The sequence below is a fragment of the Megascapheus bottae genome, chromosome 8 (genome assembly GCF_031878675.1).
Source record: "Megascapheus bottae isolate mThoBot1 chromosome 8, mThoBot2.hap1, whole genome shotgun sequence".
NCBI classification, from domain to species: domain Eukaryota; kingdom Metazoa; phylum Chordata; class Mammalia; order Rodentia; family Geomyidae; genus Megascapheus; species Megascapheus bottae.
Window position 1 is genome coordinate 43,897,008 of NC_143516.1, and position 19,420 is coordinate 43,916,427.

At 33.9% G+C, this 19,420-nt stretch overlaps 1 protein-coding gene across 3 annotated transcripts in view; it reads right to left on the reverse strand.

Annotated features, from left to right (window-relative positions):
• Grik2 (glutamate ionotropic receptor kainate type subunit 2) overlaps positions 1–19,420 on the reverse strand; it is a 533,349-nt gene that overhangs the window by 25,497 nt on the left and 488,432 nt on the right. For all 3 annotated transcript variants that reach the window (XM_090338374.1, XM_090338373.1, XM_090338375.1), the window contains exon 15: positions 11,189–11,414. In XM_090338374.1, coding sequence (XP_090194500.1) covers positions 11,189–11,414 — 226 coding nt within the window. The remainder of the gene's footprint in view (positions 1–11,188; positions 11,415–19,420) is intronic.

Genomic DNA, 19,420 nt, shown 5'->3' on the forward strand with positions numbered 1-19,420 from the left:
GTTGGTGATTATTTGATTGTGGTAGAAATGGATAAGATTTTCTCACTATAATGCTTTTGTTCCAATTTTAGTGTATGATCTCAATGTATAAATTACAAAAGTTGGGCTATGCTAAGTAAGTAAAAATGTTAATTGAGAAGGGAATCAATTTTTTAATGAGTAATTAGCCATTTATTTTTCAGTGATGGGACTTGAACTCAGGGTCTGGGCACTGTCCCTGAGCTTTTTTACTCAAGTTCAGCACTCTACCATTTTGAGCCACAGCTCCACTTCTGGTTTACAGGTGGTTAGTTAGAGGTAAATTTGACATGGACTTTTCTGGCTTGGGCTGGCTTTGAACAGCAAACCTCAGATCTCAATGTCCTAAGTAGCTAGGATTACAGGCATGACCCACCAGCACCCAGCAATCATTCTGTTATAAAACTTTTGCTTTTAAAATAGATGTTTGTATTTGTGGTGTTCATGACATTTAGAAGTCTACTTTGTGGCATAAATGTTATAGCTAATTAGTGTATTTATTGCTTCACAAAGTTGTTAGTTTCTGTAAAAAGAACATTTCATAATCACTGTCTTAGTATTTTCCAGGTACAAATAGCACATATTCTTCCAATTATTAGAAAACAGTTTTTGAGAAAAATCCTTTATAATAATTTTATGTATTTTTTGCTTGCTTTTAGATTGACAGATAAGACAACATGTGTTTCTTATGTTCAGCATGATGTTTTGAAGCACATGTATGTTTTGGCATGACTGAATCATCCTTGGCCACACATATGCTCTTGCTCAAATATTCTGCCTATAATGAATTTCATTCTTTTCACTAAGAAGAATATGTTGACAATACTAAATCCATTAAGTCTCAGAGGAGCTCAGTATATTTCTCTAGTATTCTTCAAAAAGGAAAAAAAAAACCAAGGTTTTCCCAAATTTATCAGGATATGAAGGCTAAGGACACTGTGCAGCAGGCTAAGAATAAACTTAACATGTCCATGTGTTGGCTAACTTTTTTCTAGTAAGAGTGATTCATTGTACTTAGCCTGATTAAGTGAAAGGTCTAGTATAATCAGACAGAGGTAATTTTAAACAGAATTCAGATCCATAGCCTTGGACTAAAAGAATTAAATGATCTAGTCTTTGTGCATAAAAATTATCCACACTAGCTCTGGTTTTATGTAAATTACCCCTTTCCTCATTGTTTGGATACCATTTAGTCATCATTTTTAATATTAATGAAGGCGCCTTTCACTGGTGCTCTCAATTCATCAAATTCCCCTTGGAAACTTCCTAGTTTCTAGAATGCAGAGTCTGTTGAGTGTATTTGTGGAGTAGGCAATGCTTACTGAGACGCTCATTTGTTTTCACTGACACACAATCTAGATTTTAAAAATTATCCCAGGAATGCACAGCTTCTACAGGTGTAACTTGACTTTTTTTCAAAAATCAGTTTCTGAAAATTATTAGATCTCAATTTATCCTTGGCAAATTCACATCAATAATATTAAGATTATGCTGCTTATGCAAAGACAAAATAGAATGCTTTTTAAAGGCAGGCTTGATCTGCAGAAAGATGAATAATTTGCATCAAATTTTGTGCATTATGTTAAACTAATGAAGACAAATGTATGCATTCATTCTAGAAAAGCTGAAAAGCTGAAGGCTGGCAATTTTATGCATCTATAACGATGAATATTACAATGCTTATTACATGATGAACTGGGAATTCTAGAAGTTGATGGTGAGGAGAACTAGAAGAAAACATTTCCGGTACTGATTTCTAGTATTTAAAACACTGCAGTCTGACTCAAACAGTATGCATCCTTGAGTACCAATTTTATATCTCATTCTTTATTAAATAATGAAAATAATGCAATGCATCTCATGTAGAGAATGCATGTCATGTTAGAGAATCAAAATAATGACATATCATACTCAAATGTTAAGGTAGATCATTTGTACAATGAGACAGTGATATAACCAACCCATTCTTACATGTGTTACTTTCGGCTAAGTATGGATAATGACATTTCGATTAACTAAAATTTGCATGAGAATTATTTAACAGGATTACTCTCATTATACACACATTATTATAAAAGTATTTTATAGCATTATGTATATATCTACTTCATATTCACATTCTGCTCTAATTTCTGTAATTCTATAGCTATGACATGACAAATTATTTAGTAATGAAATATACTTTGATTTATAATAATTATACAATAAATGTGTAGAAGTATTATTGTATAATTCCACCATTAAGAAAGGTATATCATCAACAGTTTTCAGTCATGAGCACAATGCTCTACATCCCGTTCCTGTGGCCCTGTACTGCATATACATTAGGAAAACTGTGAATGAAGTAGGAAGTGAAGGAAACAAGTTATTAGCTTATTGCTCAGCATAGAAACAGTAGTGAGACACTTTATTCAATTTCAATATTCCTGCCAAATTGAACAGAGAAAAGAATAATAACACAAACTGGCTTTTGTGAATTTTTCTTTCTTCTAGGTCTCCCCCCACCCCTCCGTGTTCTTCTTCCCTTCCCTCCCTTCCCTCCTTTCCTCCCTTCCTCCCTCCTTCCCATCCTTTTTTCCTCCTTCCTTCCTTTTCTTCTTTCTTTCTTCTTTTCCTCCCTCCATCTCTCCTTCCCTCCTTTATTCCTTTATTCCTTCCTTCCTTCTTTCCTTCGTTCCTTCTTTCCTCTTTTCCTCCCTTCATCTCTTACCCTTCTTTCTTCTTTCCATCCTTCCTTCCTTCTTTTTCTACTGGCTCATAGAGTAATGGGTGTGATTGCTTGGTCCCAATATTGTCATATTCATCCAAACTTTGAAATATGGAAACCAAGAGCACTTTTAATATGGAGAGTTCAGACAGAGGTAAACCAGCCAAAAATTCCATTAAGTAGAAAGGCTACCTGTTCCAAAAAATAGATTATCTTCTATGGTAAAGTAAGTAGAAAGATTATAGAAATTCAGGCATTCTAAATATTTCATAATGAAACTGCTGTGATTTGCTTTAACCTCACCTAGAGCTTTTTGGAAAACATCTTTTTGAATGAAATAGGGAAGTTCAGTTAACTTACTATGATGAGTAAAATCATCTACAACTCTCAACATATACCACCCAGTAAATGCCACATTAAAATAACATTGCTGCTGTCAGGAAAACTGTGAAAGAAATTTAATGTCATTCAAAACTTAATTAAAACAGCTTATGCTTACTTAGCATGTACCTCCACATCATTGTTGATGGCTCCACTAAGGAATTTTTGTGTAAACAGAGCTTTCCTAATTAAATAGCTCATATCTGAGTCATTTGGTGATTTCATAGCATACTTTGGGCAGTAATCATCCCACTAAATATGGTGGGAGGCCCCTAAGTGAGTCACAAAGGAGAAGGCCTAGCAGGCTTAGATTCCATGGGAAAAAACTAATAGGAAAATTGGGGACCACGTATAAGTTTGAAAACTTGTTTTTTCATTTCCAATTCTAAAGGAGTCAGTCTGTTTTCTGTGTTAATTTACTTTATGAATGCATTAAAAAGCTCCATAACAATGTCAAAATCTGAACAGTGATCAAAGCAAAGAAAGGAAGCACCTCTCTTATTAATCACACTAAGAATATTGGTAAAGATGAGGTTTTCTTAAGGGACTGTAGCTCCTGAAGATATAAATTCAACATCCCAGAGAATTTCTGGAAATGTTCTAAATTTTGTCTAAAATTGGCCATTGATATTCATTAAGAAAAGAATTAAGGCCTTAAAAACCATTTTTTCCTCATCTCTAAATGCATGTTTTATTGGTGTTTGACTAGTGAAAAACTGAAAACAAAGTAACTGCAGTGTATTAGCAATATTTTTTATAATGACCAGCCAATAAGAAGAGGAAACGCAAATGCTAATTAACTAGTTGACAATTTTAGATAGTAGTGGTATTTGCCAGACTGTGGTAAGTCAAGGCATTCATGTATTACATTTGTGTAATCATCGTATACCTGTGTGGCATTGTACTTATTAATGCCTAACAAATATAAATAATTCATGGAGGCACGTTTCTAGCAGAAGTATGAAGTGGGAAATCATAAATTACTGCCTGACACATGTTTCTATTCAGGTAAGTAAAGTATGAAACGTCTGTCTCTAATCAAACTTCTTTTAAAAGGTCCTATGAGAAAGTAGAGTCATGTAATGTGCTGAATCTAAAATTAATTTTTATGTTATGCTCTGCTTTGAATGAATAGGATTTGACTCATCAAAGCTAAGAACTTATCAGTGTCACATTAAAAAGGACAACAAGCTATGTAAGTAAAAGATATAAAAATTGTATTTCAATGTCTAGAAATGAAAAATAGAATTTAAGATTCATTCCTTTGAATTTGCATTACTGTGTTTGAATATGAGGTTCATTCAAAAACAGATTTATTAAATATAGTAAATATATTTCAACTAGATCTTGAACTCAGGGCCTCTCACACTCTCTTGGCTCTATTACTCAAGGCTCTTGTTCCACCACTCAAGCCCCACCTCACTTCTGACTTTTTGCTGGTTATTTGAAGGTAAGAATCTCATAGAAACTACCTATGCTCCCTTTGAACTAGAATTCCTAGATCCGCAGGTTTTTGCCTCCCAAGGAACTATAATTACAGGGATGAATGACCAGCATCATCCTTATAAAAATGACATTGTAATAAATTTCAATACAGCATTATTTGATAAAGAAATAAAAAATTGAGCTAAAATATTATTTGCATCATAGTACTTGTAATATCAAAATATTATTCTAATGTGCTTAAAATTTTTATTACTTTACACTGAAGTTTTAGTAAGGTCTTCATGTATATCAAGTTGTTGTGAACTGTTGACTTATTTTTTAATTATTTAAATACAAATATAAATATACCATATATTATATGGCACCAGTTCACATAATAAAGCTATCTACCTAGATATGTACTGTAAGTCTACTTTACTAGATTGCTCATTCAAGTGGCCTTTCCAGTATCCATGAATTTGTTTCACAATAACTCAATCTTTCTCTGGAAAAACAGAATTGATCTGAGGAATGCAGATTTAAACTGATAACAGGAAAATTTTCTCCATCGTCAGGCTTATACTAATTATTTGCTTTCTCATGTCGATGACAAAACTGAGCTTAAAATTAGAAGAAACAGAAGCTAAAATTAGTTTATGAAAACATAACTAAATGCTTTGTGTGGGATATGCAAGTGAATAAAATACATTAACTGACATAAAGGACATACAGGAGAGAATTCAAACAGCATAAATCCTGGTTCAATAAAATAAACACCAGGAAATGAGTACTTGAAAGGGTTGAGTTGGGGTCAATCGGTGTGGAGTACAGGAACAAAATGAAGAGGAAGGGTGAATGCAGTTAAAACTTCAATTTCTATATCCTATACAAGTAAGAAAAGTGAGGAAGTGAATGGGTCACAAGAGATGGGTAAAAATGTTGAAATGGTGATATTGATCAAGATGTATTGTACTGTTTTACTGATTGGTAACTTCTAAGTACAACTACTTAATGGTAATCAAAATATGAAGAAAAGAAAACTTACATGATGAATTTAATCATTCCCTAGTATACTGTGTTACACTAGTCATCATGTCTATGTATCTATCAATATGTTTCCAACAGGCACTTAGCAGAATGAAAATCTGGCTTCCCTGGCCCCATTTCAAGTCTGTTCCTTTTACTGTAACTCTCCCTCTTGCATCACCATGGGCTCAAGGAAGAACAAGACTGATGGATACTTCGTTACAACATGGGATGGAAACTCTTCTCCAGGAAATGAACAGACTAGCTTCACAGACAATGTTACCCCAAATGAGTAATATTATAATGATTCTGACCCAGGTGCCATGCCAACAATCCTTGCTACTCAAGTGGATGATATCTGATGTTTGCAAAGCAAAGCCAGCCCAGGCCAAAGAAGAAAAGAAAAATGTCTGTGACACTTCATCTCCAATTTCTCCAACTGAGAAGTCAAGGCTGCTCAAATAATAGACTCCCAGGGCATGAGTAACAAGAGAGTGCAAAGTTTTGAGTTCAAGTCCTAGCACTGGTAAAATTATTATTATTATTATTGCTTCTATTAATACTGCAAGATTACACTTCAAAATAATGAATGATTGTATCAATGAAACCACATTACTTTTCTGAAGTGTTGATAGTCATAACAATTTTGCCTGAGACTCTTTAAATTCAGTACAACTCTCTCCCCTGCTCCAGTTCATCCTCTGTTAGAGCCTAAAGTTCAAGTTTGTACCCTACAGATGAGCACAAATTCTTGTTTTGTCACTTCCTGTCACATAATAAGAATGTGTTCATTTCCTTTCACCACTGCCTGTCCCTTTATTTGGCCTGTGGGAACGAGGACTGATTCTGAAATGTCAGAATCTCAAGAGTTAGGCCACTGGCCTAGAATCCTAGCTACTTAGTGTATTGCTTTCTAATAAAATTCCTTTGGTAAATAAGTTATATCTTTTAATGGTGTCAGAGATAAGGTGAGATCTTCCTGCTTCATTTTTACAAATAATTACAGAGAACTCAGAACAGATCCAATTGTTTTCTTTCATTTAAAAATGGCCCTCAGAACAGAAATCTTCTTATTAGCTTTTGAAATTTATAAAATATATTATTCTAATTTATTTTTAACCAAGATTCTCTCAGAGCAAGCCAGTATGATTAAGAGAATCTGGCATGTGGGCAGATTATAGTCAGAAAAGAAGAAAACAAATAAAGAACTCAATTAAAGTTTATATTAAGGTGTAAGTCAAAACTCTTGAGAAATTTTGATGAGTGTTTTCTGTAACTCTCAATAATAAATAACATCTGCTACATGAACTACAATTTACACACCTACTTTCCAAATAGGATCACTAATTACTGAACTTAGTATCTCACTTTTGAATTCTTCCCTAAGTCAAATAAACAATAGTACTCAATTTCACTTATTTAATGAAGTCATCAATTTAATAATGCAACATTCCATGCTCATATAGTTCTAAAAGTAATTTATTTTCTTATTTATAAATCTTGCTGCACTATCATATCTTTAGATGGAAATTTTATTTTTCTGGAAATAATAACTAAGGCCCCACAGAGAACAGATAGACTGTGTATTAATCACAATGATACTAACACAAAATTGCCCATAATCTTTGCCATCATCCAGACAACACAAACCAGCCAAAGAAGCAGAGAGGGATACATGAGAATTGCTCCTTTCCAAATCCGCACTGATAGGTGAACACATTTTCTTCTAGCTCTTTACAAGTAAGAGTGTAAGGCAATAAGAGCAGAGAAAGTTCCTGCTCTTTCCCTCAGACTCTAAGCATATGTCTGACCTTACTTCTCCATGTAATTTGTTGAACTACATAGATACGATTCTAGATATCTATTGGGCACATTATTTGAAAAGTGACTCCAAGTTTACTATTTAAAGCATATTCTGGTAATGTAAGCATCTTATTTTATAATAATAAAGTTCCTTTTTAGCAAAAAGGAACTTAGCCAGGTACAGTGGTGGAGGGAGTACTTGGAAGGACAGAGTAACAAGGAGAGTTAGTTGTACACAAATTAATAAGAGGTGCAAGAGTTGAAAATGTAGGACTTCTTTTTTTTAATTCTTACTAAGGCAAAGGACCATATAGTATCTACCTCTGGAGAATGTGATGGTTAGAGCACTCCAACAACAGACAAGCCGAACAGCAAATCTGAGACTTATGTGAAATAAGGATAACATTGCACAATTTTTAGTCAGTCCTGGGGCTTGAACTTAGGGCCTGAACACTGCCCTTGGTCTTTCTCAAGGCTAGCACTCTACTACTTGAGCCACAGCACCATATCCGGCTTTTTTTTCTATGTATGTGGTACAAAGGAATAGAATTCCCGTCTTGAAGCATGCTAGGCAAGCACTCTACCACGAGGCCAAATTCCAGGCCCAAATATCACATATTTTTTAAAGTATGTTTCCAACATAGTTTCTTGTGACTATTGCTGTTGTGTTCTCTCTCTCCCTATGTGCTTTGTCTCACTATTTTGTTACAACTTGGGGAGGATAGGAGTCAGGGAGGAGGGAAAAGGAGAGAGAGGACACACAGTTGGACAAGAAATGTTCTCATTCCCTTATGTATGTAACTGGAGTCCCTTTGTATATCACCATTTCAGTAAAATGAAACAAAACAAAATGAAAAATTATTTCTAGGATCATGCAGTCATTTTATGTATTTATTATGTTTAAGATTAGTTATGAAGCTGTTTTGAATTTATACGTGGCATAGATCACAGAGACCCAGCTACCAGGATGTTCACTGATATAGAAATAAACATTGCATGCTCACTACAGAATTTAACAACAGTTGTAGCATCAGATATCACAATGCATTGCCAGGTCTAATATACATTAGAGATAGAATATTCCTCCTTGAAAATACCTTTTAGTAGAAAAATGTTCTAAGAAATTACCTTTTGTCTTTTGTTAAAGTAAATGTTCATGTTTTTTATTCCCTCATAAACATCATATGCAAGTTGGAAATTAATTTTTTAATGCAAAACATATTAGATCCCAGAAAGGTGTGGGCTGATTTATACTTGTACATTTCTGGATGAAGAACATGGATCCTTAGTTCTTTGAACTACTAAAATGACTTCAAGTATTTTTAAATCTACAATATAAAAGCTGAAATGTGTTGTACTATACAAATTAGAATCTGGAAATTTTCTTTTTTTATTGCCATTCTAAGTTATTTTGAATCCTAATGAATTTTAGATGATGTTACCAAATATAATAGGATACAATGTGAATTTTATTTTTGAAAGTATCTGGAAATGATCTGAAAGGACAAAGAAATGAATAGTAAGTATTGTACATTCTGTAACTTTTAAGAAATGATGTTTTTGCACTTGTGTTTCCAACTTTCTAATTCTGTATGAATTTTGGTTCATTTTAGAAAAAGTTCTCAAAAGTAAAATTAAATTATTAGTGAAACATATTGATAATTATAGTTTAAATATCTATTGAAACATGACTATATGCTTTATTTTCAGTAAACCACTCAAATTGTTTACTGTGATGAATAGCTAATATATGCTTTCTTCTCTTCTTTAAATATATACTGTTCAAATTAAAATGTGTCCATTATTGTTTTCTCATTTTGTAAAATGAGTTGCCTGTTGCTATCACAAATTTCCATGAACTACGTTCTTAGCCACATTGCCTAACTTTATTATCTCACAGTTCTGTTACCAAAATGACTACCTTAGGATTTACTCAGGTAAAGATACCAAAGACCATATAGGATAAGGCTAAATGAATGGATCTCCAGGATATGGACACAAGAGCTATATAAAGTGTGATTGTTGTTCTTAATGTATTATGTTTTTTCTCATTTTTTTTGTTGCCCCCTGGTTATTCTCATATTGTTACAGTATCTTACATTGTTATCTGGTATATTGTATATACATGTGATTGTTTATTTGAAATAGGAAAGGGAGCAGAGAGAAACAAGATGAGGGGAGGGGGTGGGGGGAGGATAATGGGGACAAAAACATGAGAAGGGGTATCAGTGTATGTGAAGTAATGCACCTTCTATCTGCTGAATATAATTGTAACCCTTCAATTAATTACAATAAAAAAATTTAAAAAATTACTCAGGTAAATCCCTGATTCTCAAGATGATTAATTTAGTTGTGACTGCTACAGAGTTAGAGAATTTGTGTATTATCTCTTTGGTAAATCATTATTCTGTCTCAAGTACACAAATGTACAGTTATGTGGCTTATATATTTATACTACATATGATACATATTATAAATATGTGTTCATATATTATCAAGATCTTCATTATGCTTTTTGAAAATATTTCTCTGTAAAAAGTTTTCCCTGTGCCAGGAACATGGCTTAGTGTTAGAGTGCTTGCCTAGCATGCACGAAGCCTTAGTTTCCATTCTTTGGTACCACATACACAAAAAAAGCTGGAAATGGTGCTGTGGCTCAGTGATAGAGTGCTAGCCTTGAGAAAGTCCAAGGGCAGTGCTTAGGCCCTGAGTTCAAACCCCCGGAATGGTAACACACAAAAAGAAGTTTTTCCCAGCCTTGCCTGGAGTTAGTCAGAGAAGCCTAACACCTAGTTTATCTTCATGCGTAATTAGATCTACACATGTGTGACATCTTGGTTAGCGTGAAAAACTACTGTTTTGTTTCATCCTAATATTGTGAATGAAATAACTTTGCCACTTGTAGCTGTGTGGGAACCTTGTAATAGTCAATTAACCCTGAGTATAAAATATTGTAAATATTATGTCACTAAATTGCCTGTTATTTGTTTTTGTTTTCCCCTAATGTGAGACAATTAAAATAATATCTACAGGAAACATTGTGGTTTCCTCTTTTATTGAACTCTTGAACTAATAATCAAATCTAAAAAGTAAATTGCTAAGCTGGGCACAGGTTGCTCATGCCTTTAATCCTAGCTACTTAGTTGTTTGACATCTGAGGAAAGCCAGTCCAGCCAGGAAAATCCTTGACACAATTATCTCCAATGCACTACATAAAAAAAAAAAAATCCAGAAATGATGTTGTGGCTCAAGTAGCAGATTGCTAGATGTCAGCAAAAGAAGCTCAGTGACAGTACCTAGACCATGAGTTCAAGCCCCAGGACTGGCAAAAAACAATGCTATTGCAAAAATCTATTTATAGGAGCCAAGAGTTTGGCCTAGTGGTAGAGTGCTTGCCTAGCATGCACATGCTCTGAGTTCAATTCCTTGGCACCACATACTGAAAAAAGCCAGAAATGGTGCCATGCCTCAAGTGGTAGAGTGCTGGCCTTGAGGAAAGCCCGAGGACAATGCTCAGGCCCTGAGTTCAAGTATCAGGACAGGCAAAAAAAATCTATTTATACTGGTAATACTATTAATGAACATAATATTGGGCACAGTAGCTCTTTAAGGAACTGCCATATGAAGAATGTATCCTGCGATTACTTGTTTATTCATTAAGAAACATGAACATCATGAAACTACTTTTCTCTAAAGATTAAAGAAAAGAATAATACCCACCAAGTACATACAACATTTTCTTTCTTTTTTTCTTTACTTTTTTTTTTTCATTTGGTCACAGCAACTTAGATCAATGTTCAAAGCAGAAAAAGCTGGCATATAACTTACCCATGGGCGTGCCAACACCATAGCCTTTGGAGTCTATCAGACCACCGATCTGTGTCAGGTTACAGTTCCTCTGGGTGACAAACTCAATGGTTGTGGACTCCATGAGGAATGCATAGTCTGAGGTAAGGACTCGTTGGATCCCTTCTTCATTACTCTTCACCAGCACAGACTGTCTCCTGCTACTCATAAAAGCCCACATTTTGTCATATGTGGAGATTTTTGATTTCTGGAGAAAAAAATGATTACACATTTTAATGATCATGATCTTAGCTGTCACATGATCCTACAATATTTAGACACAATCGCCTTCATTTAATTCACTCCCACCATCCTATAGTTGGTTGATAAATAATAAAAATTCCTACTGGAAATAATGTTAAAGTCTACAAAGCTCCTCTCAGTACTTCTTTTTTGTATTGCCAGGTGTAATATTAATTTATTTAGTAAATACATTAAAAGAGTCTTGCTTCTAATAAAGGTTAAAACAATGAAATTACAGAAAGTAATGAAACTATCACAAATAACTGAGTTGTCTTCATAATCATGGAAAAGAGTTAATAATACCCACTTATGAGAGCTCATCTCTGAAACCCTCTTCATTTGACTCATAAAATACAAAATAAAGACAGAATTGATAAACATAAAGAGGAGAAACTATGATCATTCATTTTTATTTTCAAGAAGAGAAACAAATCTAAGGAAACAAAGGGTCAAAGTGAAGAATATTAAGGCGATGACAAAATTCTTACTGATATTATCATGACCAACTGTGAAGGCTTGCTTGATCTCATTTGTCTACAAAAATCAGCAACACACTAAGACTGGCTAAAAGAAATTCATTTTCTTTACACAGTAAATATTTTTTCTTCTCATATTTTGGAGTGAAGACTATATGAAAATAAAATTAAAATGATCAGATACCTGTAGACTGAAGAAGTTTTATATTAAAAAGACACTATTTCTGTCTTAGTCATTGTGAGATAAACAAAAGTAAACATGATATAAGTGAGATTACACTGTATTTTCATGTGTGAGCATTTAAAAGTAAACATATATAAAGTGAGTAATGATGATATTTAAATCCTAGTGTCATAATATACATTATAAGGCCAAACACTAGAAAACATTAACTAGGTTTATGAAAAATTATTCTGTGTACATTGGCTGAAAAATTTGTCTAATTGATCTTCTTTCCTCTGCTTATCTGGAAATTAACAGAAATGTATTTTATTATTTTTGTGATTTTAATTCTATTTTATGCTATGTTCTTTCTATTGTTGAGTTCATTGTAAATAAACAGGACTAGAATTTTTCCTGAAAGAAAACAGAACATATGATTATCATAAAGTAATCACAAAAACATCATGACGTTTCAAGACATGTTTTTATAAATATCAAAGTAATACTTTCAAATTTAAATATTGTTTAGGCAGCATAAACTGTTTTGACTGTATTGAAAATTGTTCATAAGTACATTTATCCATAAATATAAGTGGTAAAATATATCAAGCCCATTTTTTAGTTAAAATGATTAGTGCTTTTTTTAAAAATGTTACAACTTTATTATGCAGAAACATATACCATTTAAAATAATGTATAGCAAAGTATGTTGACATATTAACCATTAATAAAAAAAGTTTTTATAGGATGCTTTCACTTGAAATTCCTAAAACACTTTCTAAAAATAATTCTTCACTGGGTGCTTTCTACAATGTGAAATATATACTCATTTTGAAACTAATAATTTTCTATGTCCTTTGCTATTTTTTTTATTTATTGCTTGCTAATTTTCAGGATCTATTGTCTATAACTTGCATCCATCCTGTGTAAAGAAAGTATATTTCCATTATTCATTAAATTACATGATAGCATTTGTTAGAAAAGTCATCACAATTGTTTCGATTTTAAAAATAAATACAAAAATTTATATGAATACAGCATTTAAAGAAGTATGATTACGTGGTAGTCATATTATATCAGTGTAAAAGGAGTCAATTTTTTTTTATGAGACTGATGTTCTGCCTACTATGCTAAGGAGGCAGATTGGAGTTTAATTTTCTAACAACTGTCTCTGTTATTTGTTTACTTGTTTTGTTATATAGTTACCCTTTCTGTGTAAATATTTGTTTGTATCTCCCAATAACGGCATGTCAGTGCCATAATTCAATGCCTTAAGTGGGAGAGATATGACAGAAATATGCACCACTACCTTTTTGTATGTGTGCTTTATTTACTTCGCTAATTAGAACTTCTTATGTAGGTAAACAATATTAGAAAATTGGCATTTTAGAATTTTAAAGATGGCCACATTACCTTAAGTTTTTTGTTTAATCTATCTTGGACAAAAATCTAACCATATTTTTGTGATCCCAGCAATGTCATAACAATCAAGCAAATTTTCTGAAATTCCGGCCTATTAAATAATTCACCTCATAACTATTCCCACACAAATGTAAAAGGAGACCAAATATTTGACATTTTTAAGCAGTTCTATTACTTCTATCATTTCTAAAGCTGTGATTAATGGTTTAGACAAGTCTGTATAGCAAGAATATTATCTGAATTCTGGCATTTGAAAATAATTAAGAGTAATTGTAAAAAGTTTTTGATGCAAATTCTCAGACTGAAAAAGAATGCTTTATTTTTTTCTGTATAACTCTGACCATTGGTAAATAATTGATTACAATTATTTAGGTAACATACAAGTGAACTTTGAAGAGAGGGTTACAGAAATAGTTAAAAATAAAAAAAAATTAGATTAATTATTAATTCAATATGTATTGGTATGTCAACTATTTAAGCTCTCAAATTTCAATTTCTACAGCAACCAGATGTATTTGCTGAGCTTACAGGTTCATTTTGAACATCAAATGAGATACTGTTGGGAAATGCCTGAAACACCAATAAAGGATGTTTACATTTTAATTTTTTTTAAAGAAAGTAAAGAGATTCCTCCTTGTTGCCCATCTCTTCAGAGAAGAGAGTTTCTCTACTTTCATTTGCACCTTTCCTTTTGCCTTTGACTACCTTGCAGAATGAGAGGGAGGTTGAGGTTGAGGGAGACAGACAGACAGACAGAGAGTCAGACAGAGTTACTATGATTTCATAAAACTAATACCCACTACCAAGCAAAGGTTAAAGACACTTTCTTCCTATGCCACAAGGAGATCCAGAATGGGAAGAGAAATAGACACTAAGTCATTTTGGAAGTTGGAAAGCAAATGCTTTGTAAAAATTAACTAAAACTTTAGAGCCCAACTCGCCACACAACACAGAAATACAAAAGACTGGCCCTGCCAGTCTCCTAAAACCAGAACCAACATAGATCAAAACATTCGTGATTTGGAGATGAAGGCAGAGCATAGTGGAAAGAGGATCTGTGGAGACCCTACTGAAATTAGAACAGATGAGTCGTGCAACCAATATCTGGTCTGCTCTACTATCTGGGTTGCTTCTTAGAATTCTTGCAGGAAGAACCATAGAAGATGTTCCTAAGCAAAGCAGACATATCCAGAGAGATGCCAGCAAGAGATATTACAAGAAGAAGAAGGAGGAGGAGGAGGAGGTGGAGGAGGAGGAGGAGGAGGAGGAGGAGGAGGAGGAGGAGGAGGAGGAGGAGGAGGAGGAGGAAATTTCAGCATATACCAGATAATTGTAAATTACTTAGACACACTAAATAAAATTTTAATTCATCTTCTGTGAAATTATGAAACTTACGGGGAAGAGTTAAGTTGAGGAAAATGATGAAAGGTCTGCTATCATTAAAGATGCTCTGTATAAACTAATTTGTATAATAGTAACCTCCCTTGTAAGTATAAATAAAAAAAAAAAGCAGGTGTCTCCCACCTGTAATCCTAGCTGTTCAGGAGGCTGTGATCTGAGGACCAAAGCTTGAAAACTAAACAGGGCAGGAAAGTCCATGAGTCTCTTCTCTCCCATTAATGAACAAAGCAGGCAAACGTAGAACTCTGAGTCAGGTGAATGGCTAGCTTTGAACATAAACTCAGACAAGTAACCAGGACCTGAGTTCAAGCCCTAGGACTGGTGCATACAAGAAAGAAGAAAGAAAGGAAAAAAAGAAAGAAAGAAAAAAAGAAAGAAAGAAGGAAGGAAGGAAGGAAGGAAGGAAGGAAGGAAGACAATAAAATGAAATTTTAATTTTGAAGAGCTTTTATAAATTTATGTTTCTTATATAGGGGACACTGATAGAAAAAAGTGAAAACTAGCTGGCACAGTGGCTCATACCTCATAGCTACTCAGGAGGCTGAGATCTTTGGATCAAGGTACAAAGGCAGCCCAGGCACTAAAGAATGTGAGTCTCTTATCTCCAATTAATCACTGGAAAATGGAAAGTGGGGCTGTGGCTCTAGGGGTAGGGAGGTAGCCTTGAGTTGAAGAGCTCAGAGACTGCATCCATGCCCAGAGTTCAAGTTCCATGGCACACACACACACACACACACACACACACACACACACACACACACGAGACAGTGAAAACTTCAGGTGAAGTATTTGAAGACAGATTTAAAGAAATCTGACACAGAGTAGAATATAAATTAAAGGACAGTAAAGGACAGGAATTTCCTGCAGGAAATAAAATGAACAGATTAAAGTACATGTTGAATATATTGAGAAAGGTCAAGAAAGATCTAGATCCAGAAGAAACTTAAACATTTATAAGATGCTGTATGAACATGAATGTGACATGTGAGACAGGACAGTACCCTCTGTCTGAAGCAAGAAGAGCCAAGAAATGTGGTGCTTAGAAATACATTATTATTATCTATGTGTCATCTAGATATCATATAGATAAGGATAACGATAACAAGGAATATAAAGCTCTTTATTCGCTTTCTAAATTGTAAAAGGCTCTTCCTTGCTCCATGTGCCTGATGGCAAGTTCTCCCAGACCTTGGCTTAATTCAGTTGGCCTTCAACTAAGATCTTTCCCCTCCTTTCTCTTAGCTCATTACCTGAGGAACCTTGAAACTGTAAGAATTTTTCTTGGTCAGTTTGGGACATAATTCTTTTTGAAAATTTTACAACTGAGGGTTGTCTCTTCGAAGGGTCTGAGAAAAAGTAAAATCATCAAATACCTTTCTATCTATTTTTCTTTTTCTGAAGACTCAGAAAAGCCCAAATGTAAGGGATATGTTTAAGTTGGAAAAATATCTGCTTTTTGCTTTGACTAAGTCCCATGAGCAAACATTGATTGCAATTATGCCCTCTACCTCTTTCAGCTCTTAACAACAGGTCTATAAACCCTAGGAACAGAGCATTTTAGAGAGCCCTGCACCCCTGTTTAATTAGCACAGCACCATTCACAATGCAGAAAAACAGAATCAGCCTCTATGCTCATTATCAGATAAGTGTACACAGAGAGTGTGGGATAAACATCCAATAAAGTATTAATATGTCATGAAGAACTCAAATCATCTGTTTTCTGGAAGGCAAATAGAATTGAAGATGGTTATATAAATAAAGCAGATTAAGAGACAAACACAATATATTTTTCTCTGATATATAAGAGCTAGATGAACTTGAAAAGAAGACATGAAAGTAGATGGGAGACTATTTGGGAAGAAAGAAATTGATGGGAGAAGGAGGAGTGATAGGAGAGTGTAATAGAGAGTATAATATGATTAAGTGTTTTATATATATATAGAGAGAGAGAGAGACAGAGACAGAGACAGAGAGACAGAGAGACAGAGAGACAGAGACAGAGAAATTCTAATCCATTATTGTGTATAAATAACATATTCTAATTTGGGGAGGGTGAAGGAGGATTTGGTGGTTTGAACTCAGAGCTTTGGCACTGTATCTGAGCATGTTTCTCAAGACTAGCACTCTGTGGCTTGAGCTATAGCTCCAGAAGCTACAGTTTGTGGTTTATTGTAGATCAGGGTCTCACAGATTTTACTGCATGGATTGGCCTTAAATAGCAGCCTCAGACTACTGATGAGCTAGAAGTACAGGTGTGAGCCACTGGTGTCCAGCTAACTTTTATTTTTGCCAGTCCTAGGGATTTAACTCAGGGCCTAAGCACTGTCCTTGACTTTTCTCAAGGATATCCCTCTACCACTTGAGCCACAGCATCACTCCCTGCTTTTTCTGTGTATGTGGTACTGAGGAATTGAACCTAGGAATGGATATATGCTAGTCAAGCACTCTTACCAGTAGGTCATACTCCAGACCCCTCTCCTGCCCACCCCCTGCAGCTAACTTTTAAAGATGTTCATCTAAAAATTCTTCCTACTTTTTTTTCAGTTTCATTAGTTTTTTTTTCTTTCTCCCATGTTGCTAGAATAAACTTTGCTAATTTAAATGTGGAAAATGAACAGGATTAGACTTGCTTAATTACTACTGGGTTTCTGGTTTAAACTTGAGTTTCACTGACAAAATGCAAAATGAAAGGCTAGTTTGGTGTCTGAAGTCCTATTTTGTTGTTACTTGTGCCTTAAGAGCCTCCAAATAGATCTTTCATGTGAAATAAGATCCTGGTGTTAAATTCAGTGTAGCAGCCAAAGCTAAAAATGGAGGTTTCTAGAACCATCCTTCAATATATTTGCCAAAAACAGTAGCAAGAAAGAAGGTAAAGAAACAGTAGAAGATGAAGTGGATTTTAGGATTAAGTTTTGTTGCCTACTGACTGGCATAGGAATAAAGTGCACTAATCGACAAAAGAGAATGAACAAAGATGAAGAAAGAAAACCTGGAAACTAAGGTCTCCAAGAAGTTATAGTTCAGTGAAGCAGAAATCACTCTTACTTTTTTCAAAACAAGCAAACAACCCTACAAATAATACTCAATTTTGTTTGAATGTGTAAATAGAGTATTCCTAAGTTAGCAGGAATTAATTAAGGAGAGTAAAGGATTTAGCAGTCATATTAAATTGGAAATGTTAGGAGAAAGTATATCTGAGCTAGAAAGTGAAAAAATAATAATTAAAAGGCAGAACACTGAAGAAAAAAGGATTATCAAGACCAGTAAGACATTTTGCTTTGAGTAAGATTTTTATGATTGAAGAGATTTGAACATGTTTAAATGTCAGTGGGTGGGATATATAAAAAGAAAAGGAAAAATGAAAATGTCAGCCTAAGAAAGATAAATAACTCCAAATTCACTTGACTAGCATCTTTCTAGATCCACCTCCAACCTTTCAACACACATACACACACAAACAAACCACACACACACACACACACACACACACACACACACATGTAGCCACAATTCTACTGTCTGCTTCTGTAAGTTTTACCTCGGCAATTCCATACATGAGATCATATAGTATTTGTCCTTCTGTTTGTGACATTCACCACTTTGCATGGTCACCAAAGATAATTATATTGTATTTCATACTTGATATTTGTGAATCATTATATCTAAAATGGTTATCATAAAAATAAATAAAAGTAAATATCATGGTAGATATATCAATTATTTTGATTTTTATTAGAGATATCATTTTATAATGTATGCATATATCAAAAGCAACATGATTCTTGTCAGCTGTATCTCAATACAGTTGGAAAAATAATGCTGGTTTTCTAATAATAATTACTTTCAAGTAGAACTTAAAATGTCAAGTAGAATTTCAAATGCTCAAGGTCTGATTTCAACATAATTTCATTAAACACACCTGAAATTATGTTCACATTTTAAGCTCTCTTATATAGAAGAAACTAAAACAGGCAAAGACCGAGTTAGTTTCAATGAAGTAGGAAGTTGATGAGCATTCTTAAAGTAAAACAGGCTATAGAATCAGGAAGACTAACTTAACAGATGAAACCTGCTTAATTAAAAAAAAGAAAAATATATTTAAGATGAGTGAACAGCTAAATAAAGCAAAATTAATAACCAAATATGTGTACATGGTTGTCAAATGAAAGATATATGACTTCAAAAAGACCTATGAAGTTATAGTGTGCATTAGAGATAATTAGATGAAGCTTATGGGTGTATTTAAGGAACCAACTGTAATAATTTTTACAAAATTTCTTCTGACATGGGTTAGTTTCAGTTTATGAAGCAGTTACAGATCATAGTCAAGTCACTTGACAAAGCGATACCACAGGACTACATGGCTGCACCAAAACATCCATAGCCTTCAAGATATCTGGTCACACTATTGTGGAGAGAAGTGTACTAAGAAAAAATACTAGGAAAAACTCACTGAAGGGCTCACTGATGCTACAAATTTTATTAAGAAAGTCTTTTGAAGAAATGCAA